The following is a 12,646-nucleotide window of genomic DNA, read 5'->3' on the forward strand; positions in this document are numbered from 1 at the left end:
TTCATTTGCTAAAACTCCATACCAAAACATGCTGAAATTTTGTCCTGCAGTCTACAATTTTGTCATGAATTTTATCCGAAACTTCAGTCTATTTTGCTGAAAGTAATCTTTTATTAAAGAAGGGCAAAATCGTCTTTTAAAAATATTTTTAACAGAACTTCGGGTACAGATATAAACGGAAAACAAAACGGATACAAGTTAAAAAGAGACGACCAAATAGGACGCTTAATGCAATTTTTACAATCTTTTTCGTTTCGACTCACTATTATTACACTTTTAGTGACAACATCATATTAGACAAGTACATATTGACAGCATAGTTTTTTTTTTCCTTCGTTGGTAACAGAGTTAAAGGATTTTTTTCCTAGATATACTTCCTTAATACTTAAATCACAAGTTATCTGTACGAGAGAAGTTTGGGTTACAAGATTTAGCATATATCCTTCGTTCTATTTTATTTAACACTTTTTTTCTTTTTAATTTATTCAAATTTATATTTCTATAATTAAAAATTATTTAAATTTAAATTGATAATTTTATAAATAACATAATTTTATAACAAAAATTAGCTTAGATTACAAGTTCCAAAAAATATTCTTAAATGATGTATACAATCAATCACTTTCACATATAACAAAAAAAAAAAATGAAACAACTTCGAAAGCCATATTTGTAGATATTTCTGAAATTATTATTGCATTAAAAAAAGGTGAATATTGAAACCTGTGATATTTTATGGAAAGCTAAATATAAAAAATTGGACCATGTGTAGGGTGTGGCAAAGGCCAAAATATCCAAAAGGAAGAAGGCGCAAAAAAGAGGAAATGCAGAGACAAAGAAAGAGAAGTGGTGACGTTGCAAAGCTAAATATCACAAGATGTCTTATCCATTTCCCCTTCACTCAAACTCTACAGCTCACTTAATTAATAAAGTGCCCAAATTCAGAAAAAAAAGATCCTTATGTTCAATCTATTTTCATGAGGTTTGTTATTTTTACTTCTTTATGTTTCCAGAGTGTTTGAAATTTTAGTAAGACAAGAATTAATTTCTTGGTCTTTTACTGATTGAATATGATTCTGCATTTATATTGTATATGTGCCCTTCATTTTAGCTTAGAGCATTCTACACATTGGTTCTTAGGGTGCAAATGTAAGAAACGGTACTGCCAATGATGCTATTTTTAGATGCTTGTGCATGTTTAGCTTTGTAAAGGTGCAATTTCAATGTTGAAAAAGAAAACTGAAGTGGAAGTTTTGGCCAAACATACTTTTAACCACTACCGATGTAGTACTCTGTTTGCACACCCAACAGGAAAAGTGGGTGGGAGGAGGGGGAAGGGGGTTGTTGTTTTTGGGTTTTTGCTTGATTTGGTGATGTAGAGCACAAAAAGAGCTTATGAAATATATTGTTGGATGGAAGAGGGTAGTGGGAGGCTGTAATTGACATGGAAGTCTGGGTGAGAGGGAATAAATCAAGAGCTTAATCTCAAAATCCTAACGAAAGTAACCTCATACGTTAACCAAATTCCCCAATGGATTTAGATTTGCTATGTCTTGTTTTGGAGCTCATCCACAAAACAGAGAAAAGAAAAACTCAGTCTTTGTTTCCAGTTTCATCAAAACCTGTTTGTTCCACAAAAGTTAGTCCCTTAACCTTAGAATGATAACTCTAAGGTTAATTCAAGCCCTCAGACTTTTGTAACAAGCTCCGGGTTATTGGAGACTAATTTACTGATCTATATTTAGAGCAACATTGAACGTGTTAGGAGACGGAGTCTAGCTTTTATCAGTTTGGTTAAAGGGGGTTATCGGCGTCGCTGCTATTTTCTTGTTAATTACAAGCTCTTAGCTGCTACTTTCTTGTTAATTACAAGCTCTTAGCTGCTACGGGTAATGACAGTCTTTATCTTTGAGATGTTTAGCTACAACTTTTTCTTAAGCATTTCATCAATGGATCAATCTTTAATCTTGATGAGTTGAAAATATCTGCATATCATATTTTAACCTTTAAATCCCACTTATGTATTATAGAAGATAGCAGAATCTGATATATTGTAATTCTATAGTTTGCAGTTGGTTAGCAGAATCTGATATATTGTAATTCTATAGTTTGCAGTTGGTGTTAATACGGTTGAAGAATGGCTCTTGCCCCTCATTCAAACTTTCTCGCCAACCATGAAACCATCAGATATTATGTCGGGTCAAAGTTTCCCGGTCATAAAAGGTTTAGCTGGGGATGGGAAGATTACTTTGGTAATATATTCGTAGCGAAAATTTGTTCCAGCAGACGGATACCTAGATACTTTCGAAAATCTCCTAGAATATGCAGCAGTTTGGATTCAAGAAGTTTGCAACTATTGTCACACGGGAAACACAATCTCTTTCCCGCACATAGCATTAACCAGAATGTATCTAAGGTGACTTTTGATAAACCTTTACTCTTGGATTTCATGCCATTGCTTATCATTAACTACTTATTTTCGAAGGGAATGTCAAGATCTAGCTCTGTCATCTACATTCTTTTCATCCTCTTCTTTCTCTTTCCTAACACAAGTCCTCTTTTAGGGAAATTCAGGAAGCAAATTTCCAAAAGATGTAGCTTTGATGGTTTGGGAGAAATGGGGCCAATTTGCCAAAACAGCAATTGTAGCTATATTCATTTTGTCAGTTGCTTCAAAAGCTGATGCGGTTGATGCTCTCAAGACTTGTACTTGCTTACTGAAAGAGTGCAGGTAATTCGTGCAGATGTTACATAAGTATGCCGGAATTTTTCCTTATACTAAGCTATTACTAATATATTTTGCTGCACAAGTATCAAGACTAGTTTCTTCTACGAAAAAATGAATTTGATAAGAAGATGTCAGTAAACAACTTAAAGCTTTCCTGATTGCTTTGCTACTCCTTGTATGTTTCCTACATGAGTTTCGAACTTGATTTCTTCTATCCCATGTATAAATATAAGGATGTGAAATTGATTCTTGTTTGTTCTCTCAGGATTATCATCCTGGCTTAAGAATGAAGTTGTAAAGATATAAAATTTTCAGTTTCAGCGGTGCTATCTTATCTCAACCTGCTCACCCTGAAAGATGTCAGGTTGACCAAACTGTCTCTAGATTTTTCTGATCAACTGTCCATAACTCCCCGACTCTAATCGCTGTTACAATCAAAGAAATCAATTTTTAAGCATGTCCAAAGTGTATCATAATCTCAACCATAATGCTTTTCTTTCTACCTCCATTTTGATTGTGAGACTTAGATTTTCTGTTATGTAATTAGGCCAAGAAAGTAGTAGTATGAGTTTGCCTTGTTAACAAGTTTCGTCAAACCATTTGTTTTTTTATGGTGGTAAAATAACTGATGTGTTGCTGTGCTAGGGATGCAGGATACCCCTTCTATAATATTTGCATTCCCAAGGATGCAATGGTTGAAAACTAAACTAAGTTAACATCGTTGTCTAATCCTTAATCTATGGCTCTTTGATATTCTAGCAGCTTTTCTGTTTTTTCTTCAAATCCGTTTAGTTGTGACTTGTTTGCTTATTTTGTTATCCACCTTCTCATGTGAGAGGAAGGAGAACTAGGTGGCAAAAATGACAGGAAATCTCATAGAAGAGAAATGCTATATTAGTAATTATGAGTTTCTAACCTTCGTTTCAGGCCTCTCTGCTCGCTCGGGGTAGGGGTAAGGTCTGCGTACTCACTACCCTCCCCAGACCCCACTTGTGGGATTTCACTGGGTTGTTGTTGTAACCTTCATTTCAGCATGTATGTCAGCACTCTTATGAGACTAAGAAAAGTATTATGCTTTCAGGTTAGAGCTTGCGAAGTGCATTGCAAACCCTGCATGTGCAGCTAATGTTGCCTGTCTCCAGACTTGCAACAATAGACCTGACGAAACGGAATGTCAGGTGTCTACAAATTTCTTATTAAACTCAATATTCTTGTGATCACATTTGTAGTGTAATAATATGCTGGAGTGATTCTGCAGATAAAATGTGGTGATTTGTTTGAGAACAGTGTTGTAGACGAGTTCAATGAGTGTGCAGTCTCCCGAAAGAAATGTGTACCTCGTAAATCTGATGTTGGTGACTTTCCTGTACCTGATCCAAGTGTTCTTGTCCAGAAGTTTGACATGAAAGATTTTAGCGGGAAATGGTTCATAACACGCGGTTTAAATCCCACTTTTGATGCTTTTGATTGTCAATTGCATGAGTTCCATACAGAAGAAAACAAACTTGTGGGGAATTTATCGTGGAGAATAAGGACACCTGATGGAGGATTTTTTACTCGATCAGCGGTGCAAAAATTTGTGCAAGATCCAAAGTATCCAGGGATACTCTACAATCATGATAATGAGTATCTTCACTACCAAGATGACTGGTATTTCCCTAACTATCTATTTAACATCGTGTCTCCATACTGGATTAAACCTTGCTGATAGATAAATATCTGGGAGGGGGCGGAGCTAGCGCTTCGATTACGGGTTCGGCCTAACCCAATAGCTTTAGTCTTAACCCTATATTTGTCTTAAGAACCCAATATGGCTTCTAAATATTAATTTAGATCCCAATAACTTGAAAAGAATAGAATCCTAAACGCAGAAACTTCAAAATCCTGGCTCCACATCCGTATCTAGGATTGGCAAGAGATGATGAGTTGTTAAATCCTATCTTGAAATTAGTTCCGTATCTCGTGTGCAAAATTGGACCTTGATGTTGTACTTGGTTTCCAATTGACATATTCTGTGTATTATTAAAACATGTGAATTGATGTTTTCTGCAGGTATATTTTGTCATCCAAAGTAGAAAATAGTCCAGAGGATTACATATTTGTGTACTATAAGGGCAGAAATGATGCATGGGATGGATATGGTGGTTCTGTACTTTACACAAGAAGTGCAGTTTTGCCTGAAAGCATTATACCCGAGTTGCAAACCGCCGCTCAAAAAGTTGGCCGTGATTTCAACACCTTCATAAAAACAGACAATACATGTGGCCCTGAACCTCCCCTTGTTGAGAGGTTGGAGAAGAAGGTGGAAGAAGGCGAGAGGACGATCATAAAAGAAGTCGAGGAGATAGAAGAAGAAGTAGAGAAGGTGAGAGATAAAGAAGTCACCTTATTCAGTAGACTGTTTGAAGGTTTTAAAGAGCTCCAACGAGATGAAGAGAACTTCTTAAGAGAGCTGAGCAAAGAAGAAATGGATGTTTTGGATGGACTTAAAATGGAGGCAACTGAGGTAGAAAAACTTTTTGGGCGTGCTTTACCAATAAGGAAGTTAAGGTAAGTATCGTTAAAAGTATTTTTAAAGCCATTGAAACTATCAATATATATACTACATGTATAGTTGTATTTGATTCTTTTGCCAGGAATAGATTGCTCACACATCATGTATTACTTTTTTTTCAGAAGCATAATAATATATTTCTTCTCCTTTCAAACCATTACCAGTGCCCCAATATTATTCAAAAATATCAAAGTTTCCATTTTCTGTTGAACATTCTCATTTGAAGAGCAGTAAAAACACTGCGAGTAATTTGCTAACCGCCGTAGCATTGATGGTTAGTTCAACTGGCATAACTTAATACTTTATAGAAAATTTAAGAGTTAAATATCCTTTTTCAATTCCCATCTTTACATGTCACAAGATCAATTACTTCTATTAACAAGGGAGGAAAGAATTTGAAAGGTGCTTTCAGATTTTATTCGAAGAGTATGAAATGCCATTGATCTACATAATAAGATCTAGTGCTTATAACGGCATCTGTTATATGAATTAAGGGGCCTAATAAAGGTGAAACAATGTGGTAACACGTAGACAATAAATACTTGTCCGCACTTTGTGTTTATATCAAATAGAATAATTTAATTTTAATAACACAAATTAAAGAGAAATATATATCACTTAACCATGGTTCAATAATAAAAGTTTTTACACAACACGTCTGGCATTTATTTGCTTTTGCAAACACCAGGTGCGCGCGTAAGGTTTTCTCTCAATGCATCAGTCTGCTATTTACATTTCCTACATAAAGCAAAATCAAATGTGCCAACTCAACAGTAAGTCCAAATAAGAAGTTCTATCCATTACGGCTTCACAACAGAACTATCTACAATCTCATCCGATGTTCCTTAGTGATGCCGCTAGCATCAGAGACATTGCATCAATTCGTTTCCATACACAAACTACATAGTGCAACAAGTAATTTCAGCGTTTTGGTGGGTCAACTATTGTTCCTAATTCAAAAATATACATCTTGTATATTCCACCACTGCAATTCAAAAGGTCAACTTTCTTCACCAACTGTACATATAGCAGTTTCTGCAGATATTTGCAAAAAAGTAAGTAAAGGGCCACGAAACATGGTCAGCTTGAAGAACCATCTGACAAACAGTGATCCCATATTAACTTCAAGTTGTCTTCAAGCATTTTCAACACCAGATTTTCGTCAATTGTTTGCTTCTGCATTTTTGGTAAGAGAACGTAAATCAACAACAACAATGACCCAGTAAAATCCCACAAGTGAGGTCTTGGGAGGGTAGTGTGTACGCAGACCTTACCTCTACCCGAGGGGGTAGAGAGGTTGTTTCCGATAGACCCTCGGCTCAATAAAACTAAAAGAGACGGTAAGAGAATGTAAATCAAATTAATTATTTCAGAAGTGCAGGTTCAACTTAGAAAATAAAACACAAATGCTTATCAATTCAACAATGAAGAGACACTGCATGGTTCTGTTTGTACTTCCAAGCACATGCGAGTTATGTGACCATTCGCTAACATGAGCTTTTGTAGATCTCAATTATAACTTTTTAGCGTAAATTCTTTGAAGACATACAAAAGGTTAATAATTTCCAACAAAAGGGCGGTAAATTTGTGTTGCTCCAGCTGCTTTGGATGATATTTTGCCCAATTCAGTGGATGTAATCGGTAAGTGGGAACAGGGTACGATGTTCAAATCTAGTTTCTAAGAATATTATGATATGGTTTTGTGTAAGTTACACCTATTGCACGCACACACGGATGTATTACCCACAGAGACCAAATAAGATGTATTAGTATTGCCCACAGAGACCAAATAAAAATTAAGTAAACATAATTGCTTGTCATAGAAAGAAAACCTACTCGCAATTGAGATACAATCCCAGGCATTTTTAGGCTGGTCTCCCGTGAAACCTCACCAGTTGAAGATCCGAAATCAAATCGATCTGCATGTCGAAGCTTAAACCTGATTGACGGATTTCCATATGATTTTGCAGTTGTGTGCCAAACACCAATTACAGCATATCGACCCCCTGAAGAATCTTTGCCAATGGGCCATCTCAACCCACCCTTAACTTCTGAGTCCAAAATGGCAGAATTAATAAGATTTTTAATTCCAGCGATCTCCTCATCCTGGAAAAATGCAAAGAGTAATTCAAATCAGAAGACTCACTCTTTAGCTACACAAATACCACTACTGGTGTTCTTTCAGTTGAACAGTGCATGAGTCATGATGAGGAGATGGAAATTCAAAATGCATATAAAATCAGTAACACACGAAAAGATCTCCGTTCTCTGGAGTGGAGTAAAAATATGTCCACCAAAAGTGCAAACAAATCACACCGTTGCTGCCAAGTCAATGGGTTCCCCTGCTCATTAAAGCAAACTCGCTTTGCCATTTATAAATCACACTTACAAACCAATATTGCTCCTAAAATTGAGATTATTGTTCTGATGCATTTATATATCTTGCTATCCAGCACGTCATATTGTGTAGAAAAACCTCCTTGATGATTAACCCAAAAAAACAAAACAGGGACCAGGAATTGGAGCTGAGCCATAGGTGAAGACTAATTTGTTCCACCTTTTTGACTTATTTTTCATTGAGAAATAGCAATTTATGTAGTTCTGGTCCCTCTGATGTTTAAATTAAAGAGTAGAATTCATCTCACCATATATCTATTGCACATTGCACTGGTCAACTAGTACTTGATTAAGCAACGGTGGGTTCATATTTGCGTCTAATGCTACTCAAGTTATCTTTATTGGTTCAGGAAAAAAAAAAAAATGTTCCACCTTCTGTCCTATCCTTAATAGACCCCAATATTGAACTAAAGGGGAGAAAGGGGGTAGGAGAAGCTGAGGAGAGGGAGAGAGGGAAATTACAAAACGTAAAACCACATAAAAAGCAATAAACATAGTGGAAATAATAAGGCTGGCTAGTCAGACTTAAAATTGTAATACCAAACAAAGAATTACAGATAAGACTGTAGCCAAAAAAATCCTATCAACGGAAAGGCAGAATCATGCAGTATGTCCCTCAGAAGCTTGAAACTAGACTTTAACTCTTCAAATAATTTCTGACTAAAAGCTTTTGACAAGCAAGGGCCGTGGCGGATCTAGGATTTAAGGTTACAGGTTCTGAATTCCAGGACCGGATAGTTTACTGGGTTCGACATGGATTATTTATGCATATTCAGTAAATTTCTTAACACGGATACATGCCTTGGGCAAAAGCTACTGGGTTCTGCCCAACCTCTAACTTGTACTGAAGATTCGCGCTTGTTGATAAGAAGCAATTCAATGGCGTGTCATGCATACTTCAAAAGTCTATGCTTCCCCCTTTTATTAGGGTGATAAGCACTTTGAGTCATTGAGTGCAGTCCATACCTGTACTCACTCCTGGTACAAGATCAATGTAACACTATTCAATCTGGCAAGCAACACTACCCTTCTAAAATCTGAAGGCATCAGACTTAATGAACTTGATGAAACATCAAAAAACACCTCATTTTCCACCACAAAAGGAACTATGCTTTCTTGGTTTGCAACTTCATCTTTGGTTGGGCTTTGAAAGCCCTTAAATCTTAATAGATACAACAACAATAACAACAACAACAACAACCACCCAGTAGAATCCCACTAGTGGGGTTTGGGAAGGGTAGAGTGTACGCAAACCTTACCCCTAACCTGGAGGGATAGAGATGTTGTTTCCGGGAGACCCTCAGCTCAGAGAAAAATCTTAATAGATAATAGTAGCTATTTTGAGACCCCAAGCAAATCAAATTCATTAAAGACCCTAAGGCAAAGGCCCATGAAGAATATCTTCATTTCTACTTTTTGCCTCTGTATCTTCTTTTTTCCCTTTTTTTTTAAAGATAACTATGGTATCTAGGCCAGCTTCTTTCTTCCTTGTTCTCTTTTCTAGTTTCCCTCATTTGAGTTTCACTTTATAACTGTTTTATATCTAACTCATTCCAGCAACTAGAGGACTCCAAAAACAATGCCAGGAGTAAATCAAACCCGTTTCGAGCATTTTAAACCTACCGAAGCCTATAAGGTCAGCCCAAAATGCAATTTATTTTACTGTTCTCTTTTTCTTGAAGAAACATTCAACCCTCCCTCAACATCAACATACCCAGTGTAGTCCCACAAGTGGAGTCTGGGGAGGAAAGTGTGTACTGCATACGCAGACCTTACCCCTACCTTGTGAAGGTAGAGAGGTTGTTTCCGATAGACCTTCAGCTGAAGAAAAGCATGTAAAGAGAAAAATCCATGTAACCGAAGCAAAAGAAACAACATAATACACTGTATTACAAGTATAGAAAAGCCATACAGGTACGAAAAAGAATTACGCTCGACTACTCACTAACCTACTACCCTAATTCTCGACCTTTACTCCAACCCATCAAGGGTATGTCCTCGGCAAGCTGAAGATGTGATATATTCTACCTAATCACCTCTCTCTAATACTTTTTCGACCTACTTCTACCTCTCCTTGGCTCCATCATAGCCAACCTCTCACACCTCCCCAGCGGGGCATTTGTGCATCTCCTCTTCACATGCCCGAACTATCTCAACCTCGCTTCTCGCATCTTGTCCACCACGGGAGCCACTCCACTTTATCCCGAATATCATCATTTCTAATCATATCTCTCTTAGTATGCTCACACATCCATCTCAGTATCCTTATTTCCGTTACTTTCATCTTTTGAACATGAGAGGCGGCCAACACTCCGCCCCATACAACATAGTCGATCTAACAAGCACTCTGTAGAACTTGCCTTTAAGTTTCAATGACACTTTCTTATCACACAAGACTTCGGATGCAAGCCTCCATTTTATCCATCCCGCTCCAATACGATGTGTGACATCATCGTCAATCTCCCTATTACTTTGGATTATAGACCCAAGATACTTGATTCATCCTCTCTTGAGGATGACTTGTGTATCCAGCCTCACTTCCACGTCATCCTCCTGAGTCACGTCACTGAACTTGCACTCTAAGTATTTTGTCTTAGTCCTGCTCAACCTGAAACCTTTAGACTGCAGGGTCTGCCTCCAAACCTCCAGCCTGGCATTAACACTACACCGCCTCGCGTCTCGTCAACCCTCACTCAAAGCCACAAAACATGAAAAAGCAAGAAATTTGCAACAAGAGTAAGTGAATGGAGATGCTTCTCAATAATGTTCCAAAATTATAAATCCAAACACCGGACATAACTTTCAAATATGAGTTACTGCTTAACAAGGTAAAAGAATAGCAAGAAATAACAAACAAAAGGAGGACTTGGATCTAACTAATATACTGATCGATTCTAGCATACAGAAAAATTAATCCTCAATGGAGGAAGTAACTTACAGATAAAGCGGCCATGATTTTCTTGGTATGAAGCATCAACCTCAGGTCTGAACTCTTTCAAAGACAGCTCATATCTGCAACCATGTGGTATACTTGGTTCACCTCAATCTAAAAGAAAAAACATAGTGTCAAAAGACAGGTAGAAAAAGACAAACTGCACGAAGTAAAGCATGCAAAAATATAGGTAGAGGAGGTAAATACGTTCATGGCAAGATTAAATGTTGTTTTTCTAAAGCTAAAAGTAAACAGTTACCTGGGCAGCTTGCAATAAATTGTAGTCTTCATCAAGAAGCAGGCGGAACTGAGTTCTAACCTTATAGAGCTGAATTCTTTTCTGATCCTCGGCTATTGTACGTTTGCAGGAGACAGTTGAATCAGAACACAAGTTATCGGAAAGCTACAAACACAAGGGTTATCAAAAAAGAACCAATACATAAAGAGAGCTACATTTGCTAGAAGGATGAAAATAATACCTTAAATATGGTATAATTCCTTCTCTTCCCCATATTCTAGCCCAAGAGTCTCAAATGCAAGATTTCCTATATATTCCATATATGAAAGAGGAACATTCGTATAGAAAGATTTTTTCATTTGCCTCAAAGCAGTTTCACCTAATGGACTTTTCAGGGATTCTTGACTATTTGAAGAATTCCTGCATCACAGAGAATTTGAGGAGGATTACATGTCGAAATGTGCATTGGATCTAATAGATTCAACAAAGCAATGCTTCAAATAGTGCAAAATAAGCAGCATTTTAACATCTAGGAGAGAAGTTAGGACTCAAGTATGAGGTTATTAACGTAATTTAACTATTAAAGGTACAAGTTACCCCAAATGCTACAATATTCACAAACGCAGAAAACATCAGAATTCATAAGTTTGAAGGTCATCATTGTCTCTGTTCACTGCCGCCCACATATTTAGAAATCTCTCCTTTAAATACCATCCACAGAGTAAAATGGATTGAAAGTAATCATGAAGTATGATGAGGTTTTATTTTTTAAATCAGTAAATTATGATGAGGAGCAAAAACCCCTCCCTCTCCCTTTACAAAGTATAAAGGAAAAAAATCCATTCATCTTAAAGGAAATAAAGGTTGCATGTTGAGAAAACTTCTATCTGCTTTTATATGAAAAAATAATAATTTAAAAGGTATATTATTTAGATAATTTTAAACATTTTATTTCCCTTGAAATCACACGAATTTAATTTTCAGAACTGTTATGAAACCAACAATATTATATGAAAGTAAGTGTAGGGCCTCTAAGGCCCAATATAAGAGGAATATTGTAAAAGTATAGACAGATCCTAGATAGATGTGCGATCATACAATATTGAATGATATTAGAATAAATAAATCTAATACAAGGTGCAAGTAGAGCACATTGGATATAAAATGATCACATGAGATAGCCATATCTCACAAGGACATTCATAAGCACAAACCTAAAGGCGCAAAACTATGATGATTAGAACTGCTAGAAAAAAACAGGAACACCTAGAATTACGAGGAGAAGACTATCTCAAAAGACCTATAATTTCTTGAAATCAATGTAGAATTAGATAAAGAGTTCATATAAACAATACTAACTAGTTGGGTTAGTTGATTAGTTATTGTAAGCTTACACCAGACTCTGTTATAGTTGTCTCTTGCATCTAGTTAATACTAGTATGTCAACGTCAAATAAGTTTGCGATTTAGAGAACTTCTAGTTTTAGAAATGTCCTAATTTGCCTTACAAGAGAAAAAATTTGAGTACTATAATAAAATGGACTTGAATAAAGTTGAAGGACACAGAGAATTCGTATAATGAATCCAAACTAGATCGGAATTGAAGCTTAGCTGGCTGATTAATTATTTTCTTTTAAGTGATACAACTAAGGAACATGATCTTAAAGTAGCAAATTGCAAAGATCACAATTGTGGGGTATGAAGGTTATAATACTTATTTACTCAACTCTAACGAGTCCTTGAGCCGAGGGCCCATCGAAAACAGTCTCTCTATCTTCACAAGATAGGGGTAAGGTCT

At 36.4% G+C, this 12,646-nt stretch overlaps 2 protein-coding genes across 5 annotated transcripts; one reads left to right on the plus strand and one right to left on the minus strand.

The window, feature by feature from the left end:
* Positions 1 to 781: 781 nt before the first annotated feature.
* LOC107780507 (violaxanthin de-epoxidase, chloroplastic-like) lies at positions 782 to 5,439 on the plus strand. Of its 2 annotated transcripts, none has more exons than XM_016601061.2 (6): positions 782 to 982; positions 2,109 to 2,416; positions 2,565 to 2,731; positions 3,810 to 3,906; positions 3,987 to 4,378; positions 4,781 to 5,439. In XM_016601061.2, exons 2-6 carry the CDS (start codon positions 2,138 to 2,140, stop codon positions 5,280 to 5,282), a joined length of 1,437 nt encoding a protein of 478 aa, XP_016456547.1. In that variant the 5' UTR covers positions 782 to 982; positions 2,109 to 2,137; the 3' UTR covers positions 5,283 to 5,439. The 2 variants fall into 2 exon arrangements, with proteins under 2 accessions (XP_016456547.1, XP_016456554.1); XM_016601068.2 differs by lacking the exon at positions 782 to 982 and adding an exon at positions 1,378 to 1,889.
* A 471-nt stretch (positions 5,440 to 5,910) lies between these two features.
* On the minus strand, positions 5,911 to 11,695 carry LOC107780488 (uncharacterized). Of its 3 annotated transcripts, XM_075225912.1 has the most exons (6): positions 11,447 to 11,695; positions 11,091 to 11,269; positions 10,871 to 11,014; positions 10,618 to 10,725; positions 7,119 to 7,388; positions 5,911 to 6,458 (listed from the first exon to the last, which is right to left on the minus strand). In XM_075225912.1, the coding sequence occupies exons 4-6, from the start codon at positions 10,651 to 10,653 to the stop codon at positions 6,363 to 6,365; spliced, it is 402 nt and encodes a 133-aa protein (XP_075082013.1). In that variant the 5' UTR covers positions 10,654 to 10,725; positions 10,871 to 11,014; positions 11,091 to 11,269; positions 11,447 to 11,695; the 3' UTR covers positions 5,911 to 6,362. The 3 variants fall into 3 exon arrangements, with proteins under 3 accessions (XP_075082013.1, XP_075082014.1, XP_016456534.1); XM_075225913.1 differs by lacking the exon at positions 11,447 to 11,695 and having other exon boundaries at positions 10,871 to 10,962; positions 11,091 to 11,440; XM_016601048.2 differs by lacking the exon at positions 11,447 to 11,695 and having other exon boundaries at positions 11,091 to 11,440.
* Between the last annotated feature and the right edge of the window lie 951 nt (positions 11,696 to 12,646).

Source organism: Nicotiana tabacum, chromosome 11 (genome assembly GCF_000715075.1).
Source record: "Nicotiana tabacum cultivar K326 chromosome 11, ASM71507v2, whole genome shotgun sequence".
Taxonomy (NCBI): domain Eukaryota; kingdom Viridiplantae; phylum Streptophyta; class Magnoliopsida; order Solanales; family Solanaceae; genus Nicotiana; species Nicotiana tabacum.

Bases quoted from the DNA above. Each gene is read 5' to 3' on its own strand.
- LOC107780507 (XM_016601061.2), top strand. From the start codon at position 2,138: ATGGCTCTTGCCCCTCATTCAAACTTTCTCGCCAACCATGAAACCATC. The intron at 2,417-2,564 runs GTGACTTTTGAT...GTCCTCTTTTAG, and splicing joins TTAACCAGAATGTATCTAAG to GGAAATTCAGGAAGCAAATT. The intron at 2,732-3,809 runs GTAATTCGTGCA...TTATGCTTTCAG, and splicing joins TGCTTACTGAAAGAGTGCAG to GTTAGAGCTTGCGAAGTGCA.
- LOC107780488 (XM_075225912.1), bottom strand. From the start codon at position 10,653: ATGCTTCATACCAAGAAAATCATGGCCGCTTTATCT. The intron at 7,389-10,617 runs GTAAGTTACTTC...GCATTTTTCCAG, and splicing joins AAATCATGGCCGCTTTATCT to GATGAGGAGATCGCTGGAAT. The intron at 6,459-7,118 runs GTAGGTTTTCTT...CCAAAAATGCAG, and splicing joins GGATTGTATCTCAATTGCGA to AAGCAAACAATTGACGAAAA.